General features: G+C 57.1%; 4 protein-coding genes across 8 annotated transcripts; 2 read left to right on the top strand and 2 right to left on the bottom strand.

The window, feature by feature from the left end:
• Positions 1 to 388: 388 nt before the first annotated feature.
• FBXO24 (F-box protein 24) lies at positions 389 to 10,421 on the bottom strand. Its single transcript, XM_007186632.2, has 10 exons — positions 10,047 to 10,421; positions 7,750 to 7,848; positions 7,469 to 7,652; positions 6,252 to 6,490; positions 5,779 to 6,013; positions 4,649 to 4,807; positions 4,309 to 4,430; positions 3,958 to 4,089; positions 1,773 to 1,943; positions 389 to 1,444 (listed from the first exon to the last, which is right to left on the bottom strand). The coding sequence occupies exons 1-10, from the start codon at positions 10,083 to 10,085 to the stop codon at positions 1,079 to 1,081; spliced, it is 1,746 nt and encodes a 581-aa protein (XP_007186694.2). The 5' UTR covers positions 10,086 to 10,421; the 3' UTR covers positions 389 to 1,078.
• Positions 10,422 to 10,435: 14 nt separating this feature from the next.
• LRCH4 (leucine rich repeats and calponin homology domain containing 4) lies at positions 10,436 to 23,185 on the top strand. 3 transcript variants are annotated; one of them, XM_007186631.3, is made up of 18 exons: positions 10,436 to 10,821; positions 14,278 to 14,422; positions 14,582 to 14,708; positions 14,904 to 15,009; positions 18,631 to 18,767; positions 18,887 to 19,002; positions 19,143 to 19,242; positions 19,487 to 19,577; positions 19,671 to 19,747; positions 19,855 to 19,916; positions 20,024 to 20,149; positions 20,261 to 20,329; positions 20,423 to 20,526; positions 20,658 to 20,741; positions 20,964 to 21,049; positions 21,194 to 21,331; positions 21,424 to 21,501; positions 22,819 to 23,185. In XM_007186631.3, exons 1-18 carry the CDS (start codon positions 10,602 to 10,604, stop codon positions 22,921 to 22,923), a joined length of 1,971 nt encoding a protein of 656 aa, XP_007186693.2. In that variant the 5' UTR covers positions 10,436 to 10,601; the 3' UTR covers positions 22,924 to 23,185. The 3 variants fall into 3 exon arrangements, with proteins under 3 accessions (XP_007186693.2, XP_007186692.2, XP_057384367.1); XM_007186630.3 differs by lacking the exon at positions 22,819 to 23,185 and adding an exon at positions 21,818 to 22,440; XM_057528384.1 differs by lacking the exons at positions 20,658 to 20,741; positions 22,819 to 23,185 and adding an exon at positions 21,818 to 22,440.
• Positions 17,197 to 18,080, bottom strand: LOC114238433 (dihydrofolate reductase). The gene has a single exon (XM_028167520.2). It carries the CDS (start codon positions 18,040 to 18,042, stop codon positions 17,479 to 17,481), a length of 564 nt encoding a protein of 187 aa, XP_028023321.1. The 5' UTR covers positions 18,043 to 18,080; the 3' UTR covers positions 17,197 to 17,478.
• Positions 23,186 to 23,326: 141 nt separating the features above from the next.
• Positions 23,327 to 25,061, top strand: SAP25 (Sin3A associated protein 25). 3 transcript variants are annotated; one of them, XM_057528387.1, is made up of 6 exons: positions 23,327 to 23,772; positions 23,893 to 23,993; positions 24,087 to 24,193; positions 24,289 to 24,436; positions 24,513 to 24,610; positions 24,693 to 25,061. In XM_057528387.1, the coding sequence occupies exons 1-6, from the start codon at positions 23,543 to 23,545 to the stop codon at positions 24,984 to 24,986; spliced, it is 978 nt and encodes a 325-aa protein (XP_057384370.1). In that variant the 5' UTR covers positions 23,327 to 23,542; the 3' UTR covers positions 24,987 to 25,061. The 3 variants fall into 3 exon arrangements, with proteins under 3 accessions (XP_057384370.1, XP_057384369.1, XP_057384368.1); XM_057528386.1 differs by having other exon boundaries at positions 24,069 to 24,193; XM_057528385.1 differs by having other exon boundaries at positions 23,893 to 24,193.
• The last annotated feature ends 101 nt before the right edge of the window (positions 25,062 to 25,162 follow it).

The raw sequence follows: 25,162 nt of genomic DNA, 5'->3' as shown, positions 1-25,162 counted from the left end.
ACAGTGGCGATTCCAGGGGCCTCTCTAGGTCCAGGACACATAAATACTGACCCAGTGTGGGAGCGGGGGTGGAGCAATGAAGGGTAGAGGGAGCATTACTGGACCAGGCAGTCCAGTAGTGTCACCTGGAAGCCCACTCTGTCCAGTGCCCGAGCATCCTTCCAACACAGCCTCGGGTCCTTCCTGAGGACTCTCCAGCCCACCCGTGATCCTCCCCATTCCTGCTTCCTCAGCACCCAGAGGAAGTCCTCCCCTGGACTCCCAACCTCTAATCACTTACCCACTTCCTGACCACCCCTGCTCCAGTTTATTTTCCACTTCAAATGTCTACTGTCCTCTCCATACCCGGGCCAGACTAGGCCACAGAGGAAGAAGTCTGCTCACCCATCTTCTCTCCCAAATATTTGGAGGTATGGATGGGGGCAGGGAGGCATGCTATGTGGGTAAAGGGAGTGTCTTCCTTATTGAGGAAGAGGAGGATGGAGTAGAAAGTAAGGGAAAGGACAACATGTGAGATCAGATCTGGAAGGGAAACAGGAGGAGGAGAGCGGGGGCGGGGTTGGGGTGGGGGTGGTTGGCTTCACAGGGATGAAGGGAAATGGGTAGGAAGCATCCTGAAGTCAGAGGAAGCCCCTTCCTCAGTCTGATGGACAGAGGATCCAAGTGGGGGAACCAAGTAGGCATCAGGTCTTGGCGTTGGCGGGAGAAGGAAGCTGAAGGATCCAGGTGCTGTCAGCTCTGCAGCAACTGACAGCCAGAGCTGCGTCCACTCTGCCTGCCCACCCCACGTTCCTCCCAGGCCCCAGGGTTACAAACCAGGCCTCACTTCAGCCTTTATTCTATTTGTCCATCAAATCTTTTGTCCATGATAGTCAGGTTGGGGGCCCCTCCTGGGCAGCCCCCTGAACATTTTACAAAACAGTTCCTGGCCCACCCTGGCATGTCCAGCAGGCCCTAGCCCACTGCATCCCCCTCCCCACGCACACACACACAGCATTCATTGCTGTCATTCCACCTCTCCTTAGCCCCTGGCCCAGGGCCAGACCCTCCCTCCAGGGGTGAGACCAGGAGAGGGGGGTCAGCTGTCAGGTGTTGGGGGGCCTTGGCCAACCCCTCCAGCAGCCCTCTGCAGCATGTCCAGGGCCTCCCAGAAGAAATCCTTCTGTGCAGCCATCAAGGGCATCCAGCCCACGACCTCCTTCATCTTTTCCATGCGGTCCTGCAATGTGGGGCAACTGTGGATCTGGCTGAGGTACTGCTCACAGGCCCGGGCCACCACCCCCCCAGGGTCCTGGGCTGCTCCGGCCCCCAGGCTGGGCTCGGGGGTCCCTGCCACCCTGCTGGCTGGTAGGTCCCGGTAGGTGGGATGGTGCTCGATGTCATGGCTGGACAGCACGTAGAGGCACTCCCTGGTAGAACAGAGGGAGCAGGCACACAAAGGGACCTTGGAGGAGAGACAGAGAGGGAGGGGCTGAGTGGGGCCCCAGGAAGGGGTTCCCAGGAAGCCCCAGCTGTTGCGTTCCTCCTGCTCAGACCAGCCCTGAGCCAGCAAGTGAGCTGGCTGGCTGAGCCCCAGGGTTGTGTGAGGTCGGAGCGGGCCAGCAGGGGCAGCTCAGGGAGAGAGCCAGGAGCCATGGTACGTGGCAGGAAAGGGAGGTGGGTGGTGCTGGGACACGGGGTCCCTGGGTCCCTGTGGGAGCCCCAGCTACAGTCCTGTGGGCTCTACTGCTCTGGCCCTCCCTGGCTGCCCGCTCCCCAGACCCTGCTCTGACCTTGATGTGGAGCTTAACGAAGGAGGCACTTCCCTTAGGCCAGCCTGGCAGGCGGCCTCCGGCCCCACATCCACAGCCCAGCAGCTCCTTGCTGAAGTCTGAGCCCTGGCTCAGCACCAGGGAGTGGTTGAGGCCACACCACAGGGCGACGGGGCGCTGCGGATAATGTACCTGAGAACACAGGGCAGGGTCCCTAAGTGGGGAACACCAAGGCACGGTGGGGTGGGGCCGGGTTGGAGAAGGGTGACAGCTTCCCCTAGGGAAGCTAGCGGAGGGAGGAGGTGGGCCCCAGAGTACCCTCCCCCTCCCCAAGGAGGCCCTCCCTGCCGACTGCAGACGGGCAGCTATCACTCCTCCTTGGTTCTCCTGCAGCTCCAGTCTGACCACAGGGGCGCTAGCATGGCTGTTGGTTCCTCCTCTCGGCTCACTGGAAACAGGCCTCTTGCCTGAGGCCAGGGCCTGCTTTCTGCTCCCTGGTCTCACCCCCCAGGCCTGCCTTCCAGCCTCAGGGGAGGAAGAGCCTTCCTCCCTGTCCCTGTGCAATTCCAGGTTAGGCCCCTGGAAGGACCTGCCTCCCACTGAGTCCGTCCTTCCTTCCGTCTCTAGCATTTTCCGTCTGTCATATCTTTATCTTTCAAAATGGCCACTCTGTTTTGGAAAAGCATTTCCACCTGATTCCTGCTGCTTCCTACCTCTGTCTTTTAGGCAGTAGGACTGGCTACGTGATCAATCTGAAGTGGACCGCATTCTTGGTCTCACCACAGCCAGTCTCGCCTGAACCCTCTGTGATCTGGCTTCTCTCCCCACTACACTACGACTTCTCTCCAAAGTCACTGGACCTCCCAGCAGCCAAATCCCAGGGCCTCTCCTGCACGCTTGCTCCTGAGACTGTGAGCGCTTTACTTGTGAAGACATAGATAAGTAATTTCACGGCCATTACAGGACAATTATAAAATATTGGCAAGCAAAAATTCATTTAAAAATCACTGGAAGCCCCACCACCCACTATTAGCATCTTGCTGGATATTCTTCCTCACTGTTGCCTCAGCAAATCTATACACGCAAGTTGTATATTTTTAAACCAAAATGGGATTGTGCTGTGTAAACCATTTCACGAATTTCTTTTTTTTTTTTTTTTTTTTTTCACTGAAAAGTATGGCATAGCCATCCTTCCATGTCAGGGAGCATATTCCTACACTATCACTGTCACCATTAATCACCCCCTCCTGGGTGAAACTTTCTGTGCCCGTGGCCTGTGAGGGTGTGTCTCTCTCTCAGAGATAGCTCTTTCAGTCCCTCCACCCACAATCGGGGCGACCACCCAGCTTTGCCCCTCTGTCTCTACTTTTGTCATTTCAACCTTGTTCCAACTTGGAATCGAGCTAGACATTTCTACTTTAGTGTTTTACTCTCACTACAAAGAAAAAGCCTAAATTCACATTCTCTCCTCAAACCAGCATTCCTCGCCCACTGGCATGAGGAATCTACTGTCCTCATATCTAGTCAGTTTCCAGAGGCTGTTCATCTTCTTTCACAACACCTCACGTCTCCATTCCTCTCTGTTCTCGCTGCCACTGTACCAGCCCCAGTCCCTTGTCTCAAATGCTGGTGTCATTCAGCAGCCTCCCGGTGGGCCTCTCACTGTGCCCTCTGGCCACGTGACCCGGTCTCCATCATCCAGGGGGTTGTCTTCTCCTGCTCCAGAACCCGCAGTGGCTCTTTCCCAAATCGATACTTCTGTAGGCTCGCAAACACCTATACCACCTCGTAGCTACCGAGTTCCAAAACACACCCTGCTCTAGTCAGGCCGGGCCTTCCACCGTCCCAGGGATGTGCAAGCTTCGTCCCCATCCCCATTACATAGGATGCCTTTCCCTGTACCCACCTGAATCCTATCTAACCCACTAGGCCCTGCTTACATCTCACCTCTTGGAGTTACTTCAGCCCACCCAGGTCTCCCTGCTTCACTAAACTCCTACTGCATTTATAGCACGAGCCACACAGAATGCACCTCGTGGTGCCAACCCCGGGTGAGATACAGTAGCACAGGCATTACAAACTGGTTGGCTTAACATCCTAGGGAGTAGAAAGTGGATTCTACGGAAATTAGAGATGTGGAGAGATCCAGGGGTCAGGGAATTAGAGGAAGGGGGGCAAGATGAGAGTAGCTGGGAAGCAATCTCACCTGTGTGGGTTCCCCTCGGTCCATTTTGTCCCCGGTTCCCAGCTGCCCATATCTGTTATTTCCCTGCATAAAGATTCGGCCAAATTCATCCACCAGGCCAAGGTGATTGTAGCCAAGAGCACAGAATAGGACCTAGGAGGTAAGGTAGAAAGGAGAAGTGGGCCTTCAGTTGTCTCCAGGGGAACTCTGAGCTCCAGAATCTCACAACTGCTAACCTGCCACACCCAGCTGATCGCTTTTGGTTTTGCCCTCTATGTCAGCCCTCTCCCTGGGTCCCTTGTCCCTCCCTGATCAATCATCTGATTCCTGCTCCCGCCCCCTCTGGTCTGCCCCACCCCTCCAGGATCCTACCTTGGCAGGCAGTGAGAGCGCAAGCGGCATCTGCTGGTCCGTGGGGTCAAAGGCTTGAAGGGTCCCAAAGAGATCACGATACACCCCTGGGGTATGCACCTCAAAATACACTCCCCCCTGGTCTGGGGGGTTGGGAGCCCTCAGCTCAGCAGCTTTGGGCACCCATTTCCTAGGGATCGGGCTCTACCTGGGATGAAAGATGTAAGATCTGGGGAGTCTCACGCCCAATAGAAATGCTCTACGGGTCCCCCACAGAGCTGGAATAAGGATAAGGGAGGGTTCTGTATCTGGAAGGTCTGTCCAAGGCTGGGGTCTGGAGAAGAAGGGAGGTGGTTCTTACCCGTAATGTAGAGAGTACTGCTCTGGTTGGAAGCCATGCAGGCCACACGCAGGTGAGGGAGGCAACGGGACACCTTCCTCAAGGCCAGCTGAACTGTATAGGAGCGTGGCTGGTCCAGCTGGGTTTCATTCACTACCAAAGAGTAGATCTTTCCTTCCTCTGGGGGAGGGGGCGGGGAGGCAGACAACCGTGTTGGGGAGGGGACCCGCCAATAACCACATTCACTTCCCAAGAGACTCCCTAAGCCATACAGGATGAGACATCTGCTGCCCTAGAGTGGGGCTGGAAGGAAAAGGGTAGAGATGAAATAAGGGGGCAGTGACCTCAAGTACCCCAGCCTCCAGCCTTCACCACCGAAAATCAACCAGGGGAGCTCTTCAGTGTGAGGGATGAGTGCAGAGAAAACCGAGTAGTTGGATTTGGTGGAATCCAATTTGAGTGTTGGGAAGAATGATGTCTGGGGATTCAGGGCCCTGCCTAGCATTAAGAAGTTCAGAAGGGGGGAATTCCCTGGTGGTCCAAAGCTTCCACTGCAGGGGGCCTGGGTTCGATCCCTGGTTGGGGAACTAAGACCCCACAAGCTGCGTGGTGAGGCCAAAACAAAAAGAAGAAGTCCAGAAGATCTCAGGCTTGGGGGCTTGGGAGTGTGGTCACGTATAGGGAACACAGAAAACAGGGGCAGTTTGGCATATAAAGTACAGTGCCTGGCATGGAGGTTGGGGAGATTAGAATTTTAAAAATCAGTGGAGCTCTCTGGCGGTCCAGTGGTTAGGACTCGGAGCTTTCACTGCTGTGGCCCCAGGTTCAATCCCTGGTCTGGGAACTAAGATCCCATAAGCCGAGAGGCAAGGACAAACAAAACAAAACAAAACAAAACAAAAAAGTCAGGCATTTACTGATGGGTGGGTTCCAAACCACTTTTTTTTTTGCAGCAGGGCCCTTTATTCCTCTGACACATTATGCAGAATCCTAGACTAGGAGACAGACAGACCAAAGCAGCGCTATTTGGTTTGAGACCAGGACGAGGTGGCATGCAGAGGCCAGTGTGAGAGGCCTCCTTCCCCACCCGCTGCCGCGGGTCCTGAAGAAGCTGCAGGAAACAATTTGCAAACCACTGCTCTAAGCCTCACCTGTGAGGAGCAGCAGGGCCCGCTGGGTCTCCTGACCAACCAGCACAATCTGTTTGAAGCTCATGGAGTGGTGGAAGGTCATCTTGAAGACCCGCTGCCCGTTGGACTGCAGGTAGACCTCGACACAGTCACAGGACTGGCTGTGGGTTGTGTCCACCACTTCCGGCTGCTCCCGAGTGGCCAACACGTAGAGGTATTTACGGTAAACTGTGTCACCTCTCGGGTCCGAGGCAAACTGTAGGAAAAGACGAAGGTGTCTGGGATCTCCAGCCTTGCAGTGGGATGAGGCTGGGGCAGCTGGATCCTGGGGTGGGAGATGAGATACTTGGGTCCAGGGCTGGGAAAAGCGAACTTGGTTTCCAGTTCCTGGTATCGGAGGGCGGCTGTCCTGAGGATGCCGCCTCAGGACTGGTGTGGGCCCTGGGTTCCCGGAAAAGAGGTGGGGTCTCAGCTGCCGGGGTCCTGGTACTCACATCCTTGGCTCCGCGACACAACAAAACATAGCGGCAGGCCCGCTTCCACTGCATCTGGCCAAGGGTGGAGGAGACCAGGGCATTTTTGAGGAAGAAGAGGGTCCCCGTGTAGTCAAGAATGAAGATGTGGTCCTTGGTGGGCAAGAAGCGGCGGTAGCCATGGGCCAGCACGGGGGCTACAGTCTTGCTGAGGCAGCGGCGGCGGCCCCCAAATGCCTGGAAATACAGGCCCTTCGTGTCTGCAGAAGGGAAGGAGAGGGAGGTTTAAGGGGTCGGGGAGGCACAAGGGAGATGAAACAGAGCATGGGCAAGCAAGAGTTCTCAATGGATGGGTGTTTAGCTCCTCCCCATCCCCAGGCCTGGGGAAAGACCCCTTCCAAAGGGCACGTGGAAAGCTCAGAAGATACCTGAAATTATGCCCCATGTCTGAACTAAAGTTCTCTGCCCCACCTCAGCCCAGGGCTACACACATGCTTCTAAGTGAGCACTTCTTTGGTCCAAACTTGCATCAGAGACATCAAAGGAAATATAAGAATGCATAGAAAAGCAGAAAGAGGTGTGAAAAGGAATGACTGGGAAAGGCCAGTAACCCTTCCACACCCCTAGCTCTGGATCTGCTATCTGCATCTCCCTTCATCTCCGTTGTGTGAGACGAAGTTATTGGATAGGGGCTCCCTGGGAAGGGAGGGGATTAGAGCATATTTCTCAACCTGGGGGTGATTTTTGTCCCTCGGGGACATTGGCTGTCAGAACTGGGGGAGGTGCTACTGGCATCTAGTGGGTAGAGGCCAGGGATGTTGCTAAACATCCTACCATGCAAAGGACAGCACCTGCCCCCTGCAAAGAATTATTTGGCTCAAAGTTTTAATAGTGACAAGGTTGAAAAATCCTGGTTTAGAGGAGGGAAAACTCCAGGTTTTGGGAGAGGAGGATGTCTCAAGGTAAGATTTGGAAGAGCTTGAATATGGTGGGCAACTTGGCAGGGATGCTAGGAATGGGGGCTCTGGGTGACAATGTCTGTCCGAGAGCAGCTCTAGAGACTTGGAGTAAGTCCTTGTTGGAGTATGTTTAAATCTAACAAGTTTCTTCCAGAGAAAGGGGCCCTGGAAGGTTGGCTGGGAATACTGAGGTCATCAGGCAACTTTATGGGGCAGGAGGGATCCCAGAATAAGGTAGGACAGAAGCAGAGAGAACTAGAGGTTCCCGGGAAGGTGTACAGTTCAGAATTGCAGCTCTCTTCCAGGGCCGGACCCCAGAACCCTGCTTTCGAAGGCGAGGACTGAGCCGGTGACACATGCGTCTCCACACGCCCTCAGAGTCACACACTTCGTGGAGGTAGTGGCAGGTCTGGCCTAGAGAGACTACATCTCTGACTGGGAGGAATGAGATGACGTGGTCCACCTGTGGGGGCAGGAGGGGGAAAGCAGGGGTCATGGGGTCCCCTCAGCGGCCCCCAGTCCTTTATTCTCAGCACCAACCTGCGCCCCCAAGGACTCACCAGCTCTGGGGGGAACAACTGAACAGATGTAGGTTTTCCTCTCCTCTTCTTCTCTTCACCCCCAGGCTCTGGGCCACATGAAGGGCAGCTCCGCTTCACCTACTCAAGGAGAATTGGGTGCACAGGGGTTCCATGAGGGTCATGCCTCTTCCTTCTGTTAACTACTTATTAACCACTACCTTGGGGGCTCTGGGCTGTCAAATCCTCCCATCTTTCTCTCTAGGTCCGTGGGTTTACCCTTCCCTTTCTGCCTTGTTCCCTGTCCAACTTCTCCACATAACCCCTCCCCTGATCTCTGGCTGCCATCTTGCTGCCCTTCCCTTGCTTCGCCTCCTGCCCCCTCACCCTAAGCCCCTCCTCCAGTCTGCAGAGCCTGGTGACTTTTTGCAGCTTCCGTCTCCGGCTTCTCCTCACCATTCTGACTGCCCCCTCCCTGCTCCTGCCCTCATCTCTCCGGGCCCCTTGGCCCCTTGTACTCAGCTCCCTGGCCTTTGTCCCTGCTGCTTTTCCTACACCATGCCCCCTGCCTGGGCTTGGGGAACCTCTGGGGCCCCTTTGCCTCCTAGGCCCCACCCCCATGGAGTCTGGGTCAGACAAACCTCTCTGTGACCTCACCACCCAGCCACTGTGACCTATTTCCCCTAACCTTGCCCGGGATTTTCTCTCTTAGCTCCTTGGTTCTAGCCCAGTTCTAGCCACCCAGTGGCTCATGGGATATGCACAGGACAGGAGCAATAAAGTGTGAACTACTGGTAGACGAGGCCTTTACTTTCAGGGAGTAGTAGGAGGTTTTTCCACTTGATACCCTTTTAGCACTAAGTGTAGAGAAACACTGGTGAATTCTTCACATCTCGGCAGGCCAGAGCCTCCAGGGGATTTGTAGCTCAAGGATATAAACTCAAAAAAAAAAACAACAACAACAACAGTATAAACTCAGTTTGACAGGTGAGGGGGCAAGGTGACCCTGCTAATTAGACCATCTATCTCATGAAAGCAGGCATCACATGAAAGTGGGCACAGCTGAGCACAGACTCAGGAAAAACACATCCAAAAGCAGACTGCTTTCCTGGGACAGTAACATGACTGCATGTATGAAGGGCAACCTCTTAAGGTGGAAGAAAGGGATGGATTTTCTCTGAAAGCTTAGGTTATCTCCCAGAGTCTAAGCTATTAACTTACTCTTATGGGGGGAGGGGGATGACACGGATGAGAAACAGCAGGAGCTGGGGCTGTTGTCTGTCCACGTAGGGGCAGAGGATCTACACCAATCCATCCAAGGAGTAGCTGGCTCTCCCAGGAACTCTGAGGAATCCAGGCCTGGACAACAGCCCTCAGCTGCATCGTATTATAGACTCATCTGTTTTCTGTGTTAGCTAAAAGACGGTCAACCATCCAATCAAACTCCCTTATTCAGAAGGACTAGTAAACAGCTCGTTTGGGACACGTAGGATGGAACTTTAATAATTCGATAAATGTCTCGGAATGTCAACGTGTGAGATGTGACTTATGGGAAAGAACCTTCAGCTATTTGTGGCTTGGCAACTATTAACCAATGAAGTGGATTATATTAGGTCCTTATGCCACCTAACAGGATGCTAAGATCTCTCAGCAGACGGAACAAGTATCTGCAGCTTCCTCTTGTAACTGGGTCCCGTTGATCCACTCCATTTCACCTCGGGAGGCAAAGAATAGGGTACGAACAGAAAAAAGTCCACCGCAAAAGCTGATGCAGGGGGAAGCCTGGCTTCCAGTGCGAGCTGTCAGTAACCCGCTGTTTGCTCTTGACAGCTCATCGACTTCCCTCCGCCTCAGTTTCCTCATCTGTAAAACGGAGGACTTCTTCTAGGTGAGGTGGTCCCTTCTAGACTAACCCCCCAGGTCTGATCATCACAATTCCTGCCCAGGCGCGCTCCTTTGGGCAGGGGTGTAGGCCGGGCGGTATTTTCGAGGCTTTCCCGGTCTCCCTTAACCCTCCCTCGAGGAGTTGAGCTGGGCCTCTCCAGCCCCTGGGAAGCCACCGGTCCGCCCGGACTCCGGAGATTGTCGCGGGGCCTCGGTCTCCGCAGCCAGAATGGCATCCACGGTCCCTTCGGCTGCAACGACCCCCTGTACACTAGCCTCAGGCATCACCTTGCCTCCCGCTCCCCTCATCCCCACGGTCACCCTGGCGCTCTCAAAGCTGGCTCGTTCCCTAACACGTCCAGCTCGCACACACTACTGCAGTCCCTGCACTGCTTCCAGCCAGCCCAGCGTGCCGCACTCACATTCTTTACCTCAACCTCAAAGTTCTAACTCACCCGCCTCCTCCTTAGCGAAGGGACCGACTTCTCGCCCATGGTATTCGTAGGTAGAGCCGTCCCTCAGAGAAGAGGCCGGGCCAGGTTCCCTCCGGAGGGTCTAATTGGCCTTCTTGACCGTCACTCGCCTGTATCTGGCTTGCGATTGGTTTTCGTTGGAAGAGGACCAGGGTCTGCGTTTCTCGGCCTCTAGCTCTTCTAGTGGAGGGCCGACGTCCCCTCCTCCTGATTGGACCTGATTGGCTCCATCTCCACTCCTGAGATTTGTGATTGGATGCGGCTGCGCGGGGCGGGCCGGCCTGGAGAGTAGGCCGTTGGCGAGCACTCTATTCTAGTCCCCCTCCCTTCTCTCGCCTCACTCCAGCGCCGGAGTCTCCACCCCGCCGGCGGGTTCTGATTAGCCACTTCCGACGAGTCTCGGGATCCCGATTGGTCCGTCGGGTCCCTGAGCCCGCTTCCTCCCCCTGGAAGCGACTACGGCGGCTCCGAGGAGGGGGAGGGGCAAGGAGGGACTGCCGGTCCCGTCAGTCAGGCAGCAGGAGCCGCCGGGAGCGGATGGCGGCGGCGGTAGCGGCCTCTCTCGCCGCCGGGGGTGAGGAGGCGGCCACCACGACCTCCGTTCCAGGGTCTCCGGGTCTGCCCGGGAGCCGCAGTGCAGAGCGGGCCCTAGAGGAGGCCGTGGCCACAGGGACCCTGAACCTGTCTAACCGGCGTTTGAAGCACTTCCCCCGGGGCGCGGCCCGCAGCTACGATCTGTCAGACATCACCCAGGCTGGTGAGTGCACCCGGCTCCGAGCCCGGCCGGGACCCTCATTTGCATAGCCCCGCCCTCGCTTGTTTCTTCCCGGGCCCTGGAGTCTGGCCCGCCCCATCACCTAGCCGTCGGAGTTCTAGATTCTGCTGATTTGCATAAGTCTGCTCACCCCCTCCCCACTTTAAGAACTACTAGACAATGAGCGCTTTTCTCGTTTGCACGGAACACTCAAGAGTCTCTGGCCGAGCGTCGTGAGTGCCCCCCCTACCCCGCCCCTCTTCTCTTTATTTGCATATCTGCGCACCTGTAGAATGGTCCTGCCCCTCACCTGCTTGGCTCATTTGCGTGACCTCTTCAACCTCAGTTCTGATCGTTCCATAAAGCAGCCCCCACGAGCCCGCCCAATGACTCCTTTCTCTTTCTCCACTTCGTCTCCAACTCTTTCCCCTGTTCCACCAAAATAAGAGCAGCCCCAGGCCCCCCGCTTCCATGCGTTTGCCCCTGACAGCCCCAAGTTTCTGTTTCCTTTGCTTGTAGTCCCGCCCCCTAAGGCCGCTGACTCTCCACTCTTCCCCCGGCCAGCCTGTGGGAAAAAAGCAAATCTCCCACCTCCCCCAACTCTTTTCTCCGCGAGCTCTTCCTCCTATTATCCCTGACTCCTTTATCTGCGACTCCTCCTCCTTCTTGCGTGTGTGAGGTCACTGTGGAGCCTGTGATCTCACAGAGACCCTAGAATTCCCATTTCAGTTTTTGCTTTCCCCAGGGGGGAGGGACTTGAGGCAGTTGCTGAAAGGAAGGAAATCTTATCTCCCAGCTAGGAGTGCTGGGAAGCTAAAGACGGTCCAACTGTCCTTCCTAGTCCCCCACCCATAGGATTCCTCTAATCATGCTCCCTCCACCCTGGTGTCTGTTGATGGTAGGGTGCAGGGACTCCACTGTGACAAGTGAGTCAGGCCTCAGCTGCTCAGGAGGCAAACTCTGACCTTGGGCTGGCAGCTGGTGGGTGGGGATTGGGAGAGGGGTGGAGGACTGCATTCCCAAAGCCCCACCCCAGCCGAGCCCAGGGTGGGACTTGGGGCTGGATGAGAGTTGCCCCCCTGATGACAGTGCCCTGGGACTGCATTGCCACCCAGCAGGTGCCTGCTCACCTGCAAACACCCTAGTGGGCACCGACACACACTCTTTCCTCGACTGTTCTGGAGAGAACCAGTTGAAACCACTCCACTTGTCTTGGGTTGCTAGGTAAACTCACTCGCCCACTCTGCGGCCAGTGAGTTCAGGGCACCCGGGAGCCACTGCTGTCCCTCTCAGTCTCCCCGAGCCGCCTAACCCCCCAGCTCCAGATTGACCTCAGCAGCTGTGTGACACTTGCCGTCTGTTCCCTTTCCCCTCCCCCTTGCTTGTTTTTTGACAAAGACCAAATGTTATTCTTTACTTCCTTAGGGCTCTGTCTGTGTGAGTGGACGCCTGGGGAGAACTCCCAAGAACTCCCGGGCCCCCTCCCAGCTCCCACCCCCTCTCCGCCTCCTCCCCCAGCATTCCGGCTCAGGGTGAAGTCCGTTCTCCTGGGAAAGCGGGACAATCCCAGCTTCCTGAGAACCCCTCTCTACCCTGCTCTCCACACAGGAATCCTCAGTCCTTTCAGGGCCCAAGTTCTAGGCCAGGTGGGTCGCTCTCGTCCAGAACTCTCTCCTCCAGCCCCTCTCCCCAAGCAGGGTGCCTGTAGCTTGGGGTGGAAAGAGGAAGTGACAGGAACCCAGTCTGTTGCCCATACCCTGCTCTCCACACTTCCTTGCCCTTCAACCCTGACAGACTAAAAACTTCAAGCTCTGCTGACTGAATCATGTGGAACCTCTCCTCCTGCTTCCGCAGCTCTTTCTGAACCAGCGTTTTCCTTGCGCGTGTGCTGTGGCGCAGGTCCCTGATGTCCCTTGGACTCGGTCCCGGGACCCTGATAGTAGGATGAATCCTGAGGTGGGGGGAAGGGCTGCTCTCACAAAAGAGAAGTGCAGCTCATTCTTTCACAGACCACATCCTGTGCCTCCTGTGCGCTGCTCCTCCAGCCCCGCTCCGCTCCCTTCCGCCCGCTCTGAGCTTCTGCCCCTGCTCCCCGGCTCGCCCCATCAGAACCTGCCCTCCACCCCCCTCATCCACATGCGCTTGCGGCACACACATTTGTGGATGCAGAGAAAGCGGGCAGGTGGGGGGGGAGGGCGGGAGGACTGCATCTCATCCTCCCACCCTCTCTGGAACTGTCTTCTCCTGTGACAGGTCTTTTCTCTGTGCACGCCAGGGTTGGGAGCAGAGAGGGTTCCTGGGGCGTCAGGCTGTCGTCTGCCCTGGTAAACACAGGGCCCAGAGACAGAACCTGACAGGTTATTTCTACTTCATTTCCTGTCACAAGACTCATTTCTTTGGGAGATATACCCCAGCTTCCCCTCCCCTCGGCTTTTGCTTGCCCCTCTGTGGAGAGGGCCCTCTAAGAAGCTCCCCCAAGTTCTGTCCCCTGGGACTTCCCCAGCAGGCCCTGGGCCCCTCGCAGTACCGGCTGCGCAGAGGGAGCACAAAGCCGGGCTTGTAGCCGTCTAAGCAGTGAGAGCCTCCAGCCAGGCAGGAGCCCCGTGCCGGGCTCCTCGCGCTGGTCTAGCAAGCCACTGGTTGAGAGAAAAGGATGGTAGTAGACTCTCCCGTCCTTTCCACCCTCTCCACTCCTCGCCCGTGCCCAAGACTTGAGGTAGAGGAGCTGGTCTGAAGTCCGGGTCGGCGAGAGAGGAAGTAGAAGCAGGAAGGAGCCCAGCTCTGAAGAAGGTGTGCCTGGGGCTCCACCTCCCGCCTCCAGCTTGGTCCACTTGCCTTTCCCTCCAGGTCCTTGGCAGTCTGTAACTTCATAGTCCCTTGGGCCTGGCTTGCTGATCCCAGGGGCTGGTGAAAAACTGGTGGCCAGTGTCAGGTCTCTAGAGCCAGGCTATAATAACCCTTGGTGGAAAATAGGTAGAGGTTGGGAGACAGGGCGCCTAGGAGGGATGAGCTTTCTCGGTCGTGTCCCCCAGGGGTTGTTCATATTCTTACCTTGAACCTCCCAGCCCATCACCTTGCTAGTTCCTTTGGAGCACCAGCCTTCTCCTATGACCTTTGCCTTCCACCTCTCCAGGCATCACAGAACAACAGGAACCACAAGAGTTATAGAATCTAGCCACTCTTACAGAATAGCCCTGCATTTGTGTGTTTGAAGATGGTGTTCATGGCTCGCCCCCCTCCCCTAAGTCTAGGCTTCTCCAGCCCAGTAACCCCAAGGCCTTTGCCTTCCCTTTGCCGCTCTGGCTATGCTTGGAATGGGCTCCAGGTTACGGAAGGCTTTCTTCTCGCTCTAGAGGGTCCAGGTTTATAGGTCTAATTCCTTGGCTCTGGGGAAGTTCAAGGTCTTCCTGTCCAGGGCTGTGTCTTTGCAAGCTCTCTCCTGACACTTGCTTCCCCTAGACCTGTCCCGGAACCGGTTCCCCGAGGTGCCAGAGGCAGCGTGCCAGCTGGTGTCCCTGGAGGGTCTGAGCCTCTACCACAATTGTCTGAGGTGCCTGAACCCAGCCTTGGGGAATCTCACAGCTCTCACCTACCTCAACCTCAGGTAGGGAGGCAGGGCCATCGGAGGGTAGGGGGTGGTCCTTCTCGGCCCCAAGTACCAGTGAACGGCACCCTGAGTGACCCTCCCGGTGACCCTGAAAGGACAGCGACACTGGGAGGCCATGCCTGGAGGGTGAGCCCACTGCCCTCCTCCCTCCCACAGCCGAAACCAGCTGTCATCGCTGCCGCCCTACATCTGCCAGCTGCCCCTGCGAGTGCTCATTGTCAGCAACAACAAACTGGGGGCCCTACCTCCCGACATCAGCGCCCTGGCAAGCCTGCGACAGCTCGTGAGGATGGGGAGCAGGGTGACAAGAGGGACCGATGAGCCAGGCACTAGGGGCCTTTGGGGGGCGGGGGAGGGCAGGGAAAGGAGGGATGCGCCCTAGGGGAAAAGCCGAGACTAAAGCAGGCGCCCAGGTCCAGGAGGTAGTTTCTGATGCTCCGGGTCTGTGGCTCCTTCCCTACTTCTTTCCTCGTTCTAGGATGCGAGCAGCAATGAGTTGCAGTCTCTCCCCGCGGAGCTGTGCGGCCTCCCTTCCCTGCGGGATCTCAATGTGCGGAGGAACCAGCTCAGCACCCTGCCTGACGGTGAGGAAAAGGAAGAACTGGAGGGGTGTGAGGGTGTGTGTGTGTGTATCTACCTTGGAGGAGTCACAGACAGGGAATCTTCAAGGAAAAATAATGCCTTAGTTGCCCAGGGTTTTGCAATGTATGAGACACACTGTAAATTATTTTCTTTGCTCTTGACCAGCAACCCTCTGAGGCTGGCAAGGCATGGGTTATTAGCTGTACTTGACAAATGTGGGGAAAGGTACAGGAAGGGGAGTGGTGAGTGCATCGGCACCCTGTAGAATTTCACGGTCAAGAGGAGCCCTCAAGGTCACCCAGTGTCACCACTTAGCGCCCACGAAGCTCTCAAAACCTGAGTCAGGTGAGGTCCTGTGCTGCCTCCCCAGAGATTCTGAACCAGTGAGCTGGAGCTCAGGCAACCCCATTTTAATGAGCTAATTGTGATGTACCCGACACTTGATAGCCTTTGCTCCAAAGCAGGCACACCTTCCTTTATTCAGCCAGCATTGTTGTGTGTGTGGGTTTCCTGTGTTTTAGGTGGGGACCAGGTAGATGTGAGTGATGTCACTCAGATCTGGGGCCAACTCTTAAGATTTAATGGCTTAATGGGGAGAGACAAGCAGAGGGAGGCGCTAGAACAGGAAACTTAGCGCCGCAGGGGCTAGAGGGAGCCGTGTGGCTCTGCGCAGGGACCTGGGGGAGACCTCAGTCAGCCCAGAGGTGCAGCAGGAGCTGACCTTTGAAGGAGAGTTCTCCATCCTTCTGCAACCCAGGCAGAAGCAACCCTGTGTGTAAAACACGGAGGTCCAGCACAGACGTGGTTAGAAAGGCAAGCCAGGGCTAGGTGGGAAGGCTGGGGCCATGCTACCCATGGTTTTGAAGAACAAGAGAGGGGAGTCAGGTGGCCATCCATTTTCTCTAGGCTCCCCCCAACTCCTTCCTTCCTTCTGAGACAGTAGGGGTACGAATAAGCATTTGATCAGGGCTCTCTCTGGGCCATAAAAGAGACCCCAGCAAAATGCCCTGGGGGCCCAGAGGAAGGAGCAATAAATTCCAACCTAGTGTTTAGAAAGATTTCATAGAAGAAATGACCCTTGAGCTGAACCTTGAAAGATGCATGGACAGAAAAATGGGGTTCTCCTACCTGAGCAGACAGCATGTGGAGAGGCCTAGAGCAAAGGGGGTGGAGGGTTGTCTGATATGGTGTGAGGGTGGGCAGCGAGGTGCGAGACATGGGCGGAGCCAGATCATGAACTCCTTAACCAGGGAACGGTGCTTGACCAGAGAGCAGTGATTTTTTCTTTTTTTTTTTTCTTTTTCCCACACATGAACATTTATTAAACATTTTGAGTATTATACACAATTTGCTTCTTTTACTTAGCAATTTTTGGCATTTTCCTGTCAGTACTTCATTCTTTTTAACTGCTGTAGATGTTACATTTTATAGACATATTGGTTAGTTATTTCTTATTAATCAACATTTGGGCTGTTTCCAAGTTTGAAAAAAAAAGTTGCAACAGATACTCTTGGGTCCATATCTTTGTTCAGGATTAATGAAGTGGAAGTTCTGGGTCCAAACCCAGAATATTTTGAAGTTTAATTGATGTTGCTAACTTACACTCTAAAAAGGTTGTACCAATTTATAAGGCAGAAAATGCTATTTTTTTTTGGATACTTAATCTAAATCTTTGCTAACGTGTTGGGTAAAACGTTTTAATTTTCATTTTTTAATTCTGTGAAGTTTAGTTTCTGACTTGCTAATTTTTGGTTTCTAGCAATATTCATTCTCAATTTATTACCTCTTGGAATTTTTAATTTTAGCCATTATGCTTGATTTTAGATTATTCTTTTTTGTAAAGAGCAGCCAGTTCTTGTTCTATCATTGGAACACCCCACGCGATCTCACTGAAGATCAGAAACAAAGTTTTTTAAGGTCTCAGACCTTCTCCTTTAACCACCGAAATGGTAGTCTTGTACCTGCCTCTTTACTATCCCTGAGGAATATCCTGGATTTTTCAACTTATTGACTCCTGGTCTGAGTGAAGAGAATTTTTGTCAGAAGTGTCATATAAAGTAATTCACAGTCCCTCTTTTGATCTAATTTTAATAACTGAATGCTAGCTCTTCTGTTTATAATTCATTTCTGACCTTGGACCCATCTGCCTAGCTCCTAGCTCTATAGGCTCTGGTTTCAACTCATGCTGCCAGGGCACTCTCCCACTTTGGGCTGTCTTGGTAGATATTCCGCCCTAGGCAAGTGCTGGTCAACTGTTCTTGACTCTTGATGGGAATTCAGGAAGTTACAGCAAGAAATGTTTCACAAATGGTATCTGATACAGTCTAGTTAAGATTAATGGGGAATAAAAGTACTTTGCTTAGAAATAATTATCCATAGATCTAAAGTCAACAAAAGTCTCTACAACAAAAAATACATAATTTTTTCGGGGGGAGGAGGAGGCTTGAAATAGATCAGAAAACACTTTCACATTAATTGTTCTTTTCATATACTTCAAATTTGTACTTAATGCCTTTCTCCTCCTGGACATCAGAAGGAACGCCTGGATATTCTGGGATAAGTTTATATTTTTCCAAATCAATTTCTGGAAAAAATGTGTCACTTTCAAATTCCTGCATGATCCTTGTCACAAATAGTCTGAGATGGCCTGGCTTGTTCATGGCTTCCTTATAAACAGAACTGCCTCCCACTATCCAGACCATGTCCACTTTATTTGTTAATTCTGGTTGCTCAGTAAGTTTTAAGGCTTCATCCAGACTTCTGGCAAGAAAATGAGCTCCCTGTGGAGGTTCCTTGAGTTCTCTACTGAGAACTATATTAATTCTGTCCTTTAAAGGTCGATTCTTCTCTGGAATGGAGAACCATGTTTTCCTACCCATAATCACCGAATTCTGTTTACCTTCTACTGAAGAGGTTGTGGTCATTCTTTGGAAATACCTGTATTCATTCCTGAGCGGGGGCCAGGGCAGGTCCCCGTTCTTGCCAATGCCCATGTTCTGGGACACAGCAACGATGCAGTTTAGCGGACGAACCATGATAGCGGCAGAAAACACTTCTGAGCTAGCATGTCACACTGACAACGGGGATTACCTGCCAGCTTGGCGTGAATTTTTCAGAGCAGTGATTTTTATTCTTATTCTGTGTCCCGGGGCACCACTAATCCAGCTGTGCCTTTCTGAGAAGTGGAGAAGGGTACCCTCTCCTGTGGGTGGGCCGGGGCTTGGCTAGTGGAGCGCTGTACGGCCGCAGCCCCCTCTCCCCGTGCCTTTGTGCAGGGTGCAGCTCGCTCACCCGCAGCAGCCCCGGCTGCAGATCCTGGAAGGCTTTTGAGCAACGCGGTGGCACAGTTTGGTTTGGGCCCTGTGATGGACACTTGAGAAGGAGGAAGCGGCGGCGGTGGGGTGGGAGGAGAAGACGAGGGAAGCATGTGGGGTGGGCAGCAGTTGAAGTTGGTCTGAGCGGGAAGAGGACCAGGGAGGTGGTTCCTGGGGAGCGCCCTCAGCCAACCAGGGCAGAGGCGGCGGCCCCAGGGGTGACCCACCAGCCAGAGCAGGGGGCAGCGGAAGTGAGCACAAGGCCCCGCCCCGGGGCATGCTTCTAACTCTTCCCTCACCCACCCCCAGAGCTGGGAGACCTTCCTCTTGTCCGCCTGGATTTCTCCTGTAACCGTGTCTCCCGCATCCCGGTCTCCTTCTGCCGCCTGAGGCACCTGCAGGTCATTTTGCTGGACAGCAACCCCCTGCAAAGCCCGCCTGCCCAGGTGAGGACGGGCCCGAGAACGGGCAGGAGTTGGGGGCATAGGTCCCTTTGGTAGCCAAGCAGGATCTGGGAGGCCCCCCTCTCTTCCCCTAACTACCCCCCATGCGCCTCCACACCTAGATCTGCCTGAAGGGGAAACTTCACATCTTCAAGTATTTGTCAACAGAGGCTGGGCGGCGCGGGGGGTCTGCACTGGGGGACCTGGCCCCTTCCCGCCCCCCGAGTTTCAGCCCCTGGTAAGTTCCAAGTGGGAAGGAAGGAAGCCCCTGGATACTTAAACCCCTTCCTAGCACCAGGGACCCCATGGTTTCCGGAGGGCGGCTGACGGGGTTGCTGCCCAGAATGGGGCTGACCAGCTCTCCCTGGCTGGCCCCAGCCCCGCTGAGGACTTGTTTCCGGGACGTCGGTATGACGGAGGGCTGGACTCAGGCTTCCACAGCGTTGACAGTGGCAGCAAGAGGTGGTCTGGAAATGAGGTAAGGGCCTCCTTTCCAAGGATCATGGGGGATCCCAGGCCCAGGGGAGAACCTCTGAGCCGGGGCCCTTCGCCTGCTACCTCTAAAGCTCAGAGTGACCGGTGATGGCTGGAGTCCTCTTCCTTCGCTCGCCCAAGTATCTCGCGGGGAAGGTCTGGCTCAGCAGCAGAGCCCGAGGCCCTGAACCCCATGGGCCCCGCGACTCCAGAGAGGCTGTCTCCTATCTGCATTTCTGCATTTACAGTCAACAGATGAATTTTCCGAGTTGTCATTCCGGATCTCAGAGCTGGCCCGGGAGCCTCGGGGACCCAGGGAGCGGAGAGAGGATGGCTCTGGTGTGTAGTGGGGTCACGGGCTAGGGGCCAGGGGGGCATGGACGAGGGCCTAAGCGCCCCCATTGGCTCGCTGATGCGCACTGCTCTCTCCAGCTGACGGAGACCCTGAGCAGGTTGACTTCATCGACAGCCACGTCCCTGGGGAGGACGAAGAGCGAGGTGCTGGCGAGGTGAGGGGAGCCCGCGTCGCCTGTCCATCTATCATGAGAGAGCTGGAGGAGGGGAGCCAGTGCAGGCTCGGGGAACCCCCTCAGCCCCTCTGCTGTTCTTTCTTCAGGAGCAGCGGCCACCAGAATCGAACCCTGTGGCAGGGGATGGGGAGAGGGCACCAAGCAGCAGGTACCCTGAGCCACCTGAGGCGGCGCCTCCTCCCTGTACTCCATCGCGCCGCCCTCTGCCCTCTCCTCCAGCCCCGCTCCACCTGTCATCCTGCCTCTGCCCCGCAGGCGGGAGGAGCCGTCAGGGGAGGAGAGGCGGCGCCCAGACACCTTGCAGCTGTGGCAGGAGCGCGAGCGGCGGCAGCAGCAGCAGCAGCAGCAGAGTGGCGTGTGGGGTTCCCCAAGGAAGGACAGGTGTGGGCGTGGGAGCAGCTGCCCTGGCGGTGAGGCCTCCTGAGCTTCCCTGCCTCTCGGGGTTGGCGGAGCCCCGCCTGGCACTGCTGACCCCACACCTTCATTTTCTAGTTTTCCGAAGCTGGGGGTCAGGGCTCCTGGCGGGGGTGCTGCCGCCTCGTCCGCTCAGGCCACCTACAAGTATGTGTCCTCCTGGACTCCGCCTCCCTCGGTCCCCGCCCTGCGCCCCCTTCCCCTGAGCATCCCCCCGATTCCCCTTCTGTCTCTCCTCAGCGGCACGCCCAAGTCCAATGCCACCCAGCTGGGAGCTCCGGGGGGGCAGGGTGCTCCCACCCCCGCCTCCACCTCCCAGGAGCCCCTTCCTACGGCGGGACCAGGTGGGACGGCGGCGCTGGGAGGAGGGTGCGGGTCTGTGTAGGTGGTGGTGGTGGGGGGTTAAGACCTGGTGGCCTGAGGGAGGAGTAGGACACTGAGGGATGCTTCTCCTGCCCCCGGCCCCGGCCCCCAGCGAGCGCACCTGCTGCCCGGCCGCTCAGCTCCATTCAGAGACCAAACAGCTTCCTCTTCCGTTCTTCCTCTCAGAGCAGCTCAGGTGGGTCTTCCCTCCTCCCCAGTACTAACCCGGTGCTAATCCAGCACTAACCCCGGCACTGGGGCTGTCCCTTCGGGCCTGGGAGTTCTCTGGTCAGTTGTCCCATTGTGTTGAAAATCCCACAAGCGCAGAGGTAGGCGATGTGGGTGCCAGACCCTGCGACCCGGCTACAAAGTCGATGGTGCGTAGTGGAGGCGGCCCCACACCCTCCTCTGTCTCCAGGCCCTTCCTCACCGGACTCTGTCTTGAGACCTCGGCGATCCCCCCAGCTTCTGGACGAAAAGGAGGTGATGGCTCAGCTGCGCCAGGTATGAGAGGTGGGATCTGCGTGGGTGGAGCCTGGGCTCCGCATGGCGCCTGGAGGTTCCCGGCTTCCCTCAACAGCCTCTTTGCCTACCCTGGTACCTCCCCTGGAGACCCTGACTTCTCCCCCTCCTTCCCCTGCCTCCCAGGTGCTTGAGTCCCAGCTGCAGCGGCCCCTGCCCGAGGACCTGGCAGAGGCTCTAGCCAGTGGGGTCATCCTCTGTCAGCTGGCCAACCAGCTGCGGCCCCGCTCCGTGCCCTTCATTCACGTGCCCTCACCTGCTGTGGTTAGTTGGGGCCCAGGCAGGAAGTAGGGGTTGGGATGGGGACTCCTGGGGCCTCCCCCTTACTCTCTTTTTCCTTTCTTACCCACCCCCAGCCAAAACTCAGTGCCCTCAAGTCTCGGAAGAATGTGGAGAGTTTCTTAGAAGCTTGTCGAAAAATGGGGGTTCCTGAGGTATGGGGGTGTGTCCTCAGGGGCCCAGGGCTGGTCTCTCCTACAAAGGGTGCAGTGTCCTGGGCTCAGCGGGGCAGCCTGCATGGATGGCAGGGTTCCATTCACGGCGGGTGTCTGCTCCTCAGCAGGAAGCACATCCGCCAGCCCCCGTCCCGCATGTCTCCCCTGCATGCCTCCCTTCCCTGCACTCTGCATGTTGGCGTGGCTCTGGCCCTGGCGCGTGAGGGCAGGGGGTGGGAAGGATTGTCTTGCTGCTGCTGCTGCTGACGTCTTTTGTCCTTTGTCCTTGTCCATCTGTCCTACTCTCCCTTCCCAGGCTGACCTGTGCTCGCCCTCGGATCTCCTCCAGGGCACTGCCCAGGGGCTGTGGACCACCCTGGAGGCTGTGAAGCGGGCGGGGGGCAGGTCCCCCCCGCCCCTCTGGCCCCCCTCTGGTCTGGGAGGCTTCATCCTCTTCTACGTGGTCCTCATGCTGCTGCTCTGTGTCGTCTACACTCGGCTCCTGGGTTCCTAGGACCTGAAGTCACCCCTACCCCTACCCCCTTGCCCTACTTCTATTTATAAGACTCCTGTGCAAACCCCCTTCCCCACCGGTGGTGCCTTCAGCCCCTACCAAAGACACTAGTGAACCCCCCTCCCCTCATAAACACTGACCTCAGAGGCCCCACTCTGGTGCCCCCAGACCCTGGGCCCCCAGCCTCTGGCCACCCTCCTGTAGCCCCTCCCCTCTCAGTGCTGATGGTGCCTTTTAAGTCCTCTCCCTGCCCTGCTCTCTGCTTCCCTAGAGGGTAGGTCTTAACCTTCCTCCTTGCACCATCCCCCCCCCAGCTGCTATAGGGGGCTAAATTATCTATATTTTGTAGAGAGAACTCTATATTTGTAGGGGATGCAGGGGCCCAGGCTGGGTCTCCGTCTCTTGTATAAATTGTACAGACCGTGGCTGCCTGTGTGTGTGTGTGTGTGTGTGTGTGTGTGTGTGTGTGTGTGTTTGCGTCCGCTCCTGCTTTGCCGGGGGCCCATCCCCGGCTGTGTCCCCTGGGCTCTATGTGCCAGCTTGCCTACTCCAACATTTCCCTCTGGAAATGGCAGGTCTGTCCTTTCCTCTGAGCCGCGGCCCCCTGTGTCATCTCCCTTCTGTTATCCTCTGGCAGCTTCCTCGCATCTCATTTGTCCCCAAGCCACATCCAGGGTGCCCTTGACCTTTGCCTGCTACATCCTGTCAGCTCCCTTTGCCCAGGCTCCTTTAGGGTGGTCTCCCACCCTACAGCTGAGAGGAGGAGGTGACAAGGGGAACTTAATCTGGGCCCCTCCCCCTAGGAGTCCCTGTGCCAGCCCCACCACATCCTGGAAGAGGAGGGGGCCCCGGGAAGGGGCCTCCCCTACATCGCTGCTGTCATCCATGCACTGCTGGAACGGCCTTAGGGGTTGAGGTCAGGGTGCAGGGGCCCGACCCGGCGGGAACCCCAGGAACAGAGAAGACAGCCACGCCTGGGCTCTGCTCTCTAGCGAGGACTGGTGAGGGCGGCCTCGGGCCTGGCCCTGTGCCTCGGGCACCTGTCTGCCCGGGAGCTTGGAAGCAGGCTGGCCCAGCAAGGCGCGAGGCCGCCTCTGGGCGTGGTCGAGGGTCTGAGATGGGAGACTGGGGGCTGGGTGTTGTGTCACGTGCAATAAACGGAAGCCGGAAGCCCTCTAGGTTGCCCCTCAGGGGTGTGTGTGTGTGTGTCCGCGAACGAGAGCGCTGCGTGCCGGGGACGGGGTAGCCTCCACGTCCGGGCGCCCCAGTTCCCTCTGGCCGTTTTCACCCTTTCGTGCGGCTCCGCCGTCCGCGCCGCTAGGGGGCGCTCGCGGGATCCCGGCGGGACCGTGCGCCACGTGGCCCGGAAACGCGCTGGACGCCTGCGCCGCGAAGCCCTGCGAGGTGGGCCGCAAGCTGGGCGCGCAGGGCAGCGCGGGCCACTGAGGGAGGCTGCGCCCGAGTGGGAGCCAGGAGGGGCCCGGCGAGCGGCGCGGGGCCCTGACCTGCCCTCCCCCTGGACGCGGCATGTTGCCCTGGACCCCCCGGCGGTGGGGCGCGGGCGAGGAGCAGGCGCCCGAGAAACAAGGCCCCTCGGCGGGCAGCGACCCCGGCCAGGCCTGGGACTCTGGAGAGGAAGCCCTGCGGGAGCCAAGAACAACCCCACAGGACAGGTGGCCTCTGCCGGCGGCACTTGGGCGAAACCCGACGGGGGCCCACAGTGTGAGAAGATCTCAGTTGTCCCTAGCGAAGAAAGGGTATGATCAGTCTCCCCGCACCGGGCACCCTTGGCCCTGCCTTGGAAGTATTCAGACTTGGAGTGGGGAGGTGATTGCGGGAGGCTGTGACCGAAGCATCTCAGTACCGCCCTCTCCCAGTCCGCAGCCCTGGTCCCGAAGGCCTTCCTGGGCCCGGAAAGAGCAGCTGCTGCCTCGGCCGCCCCCAGGCCTGGCTGCCGAGCGGTACCCGGGAACCCCAGGTAGGTACAGGGTCTTGCCGTCTTTACCCCCAAGACCCTTTTACCGACTCCTGAGCCGATTTCAATCTCTTCAAGTCCAACCCCGCCCCCCAGTTCCCCTCTCCCCCGAGATGACCTGGGAGGTGGCCCCGTCAAGGATGACCCTGCTGGCGCCACGGAACCCCAACTGTGAGGCTAAACCGGGCCCTCGGCTGGTGTGGGTGAGTTGGGGGTACCTGTGGCACCAGCCTCGGGTGGGGCAGGGAAGCCTTGGGAGGCGGCTGAAGCTCCCGGAGTCTTTCCTGTCCCTCCACAGGGGCTCAGCTGTGAGTCAGGCACCTCGTTCTCAGGCCAGACCTTGCGCCATCCCTCATTCTGCCCTCTGTACGAGGCAGCCTCAGGCAGAGGCCTCAGGCCCAGTCTAGCAGGACATCAGAGTGGAGAGCAGGCGCCCAGGGATGCAGGTACGGCCTTCGGTCCCCTCAGGCTCCGCAGAGAACCAGTGCGGCGCTTGCCACCCTAGCAGCTTCTCCTCCCCAGGGTTCCCGGTGATGTGCTGTGAAGATGTCTTTCTTTCTGACCCTCTGCTGCCCCGTGGGCAGCGTGCTCCCCTGTACGTGTCTCAGGCCTGTCAGCAGGTGAGCACTCTTCCTGCCCTGGCTTCACCCCAGCCTTCACGCAGGGCTTGGGAGGAGCCACTTGCCTCTCCTCTCTCCTCAGGTGATGGGCTCTCTGAAGCTGCTGCTCCCACCCCCAGTCATGTCCCCCAGGGTCCTCCCCACTCCATCCTCTGGCTGCTCCACCGCCTGGCTCAGTGGGCCTGAGCTGATCGCCCTCACTGGCCTCCTGCAGATGAGCCAGGGGGAGCCAAGACCCAGCTCCCCGGGGGCTCCCATGCCCCCTGCTGGCCCCCCAGACCCTGCCTCTGACCACCCAGGTGCCAGTGGTGGCCAGAGCTGTTCTCACTGCACGGACCCATCTCTCCCACTGGCCCCAGACAGCCAAGGTCCATAGCCCCTCTTGGGGAGAGTGGGCCCCCTACTTCCCCAGGCAGGTTCTGTTGACAATAAAACAGTATTGGTTTGCGAACAGGCTCCTTGTGGCAGATAGCAGAGTGGGGCGTGGAGGCAGGGATGGGGTCTCTTCTTCCACCACGGCTTTGGCTGCTCTCCCCTCAGATTCTTGTTACT

The sequence above is a fragment of the Balaenoptera acutorostrata genome, chromosome 15, assembly GCF_949987535.1.
Source record: "Balaenoptera acutorostrata chromosome 15, mBalAcu1.1, whole genome shotgun sequence".
Classification (NCBI taxonomy): domain Eukaryota; kingdom Metazoa; phylum Chordata; class Mammalia; order Artiodactyla; family Balaenopteridae; genus Balaenoptera; species Balaenoptera acutorostrata.
This window is presented reverse-complemented; position numbering and strand designations above follow the sequence as displayed.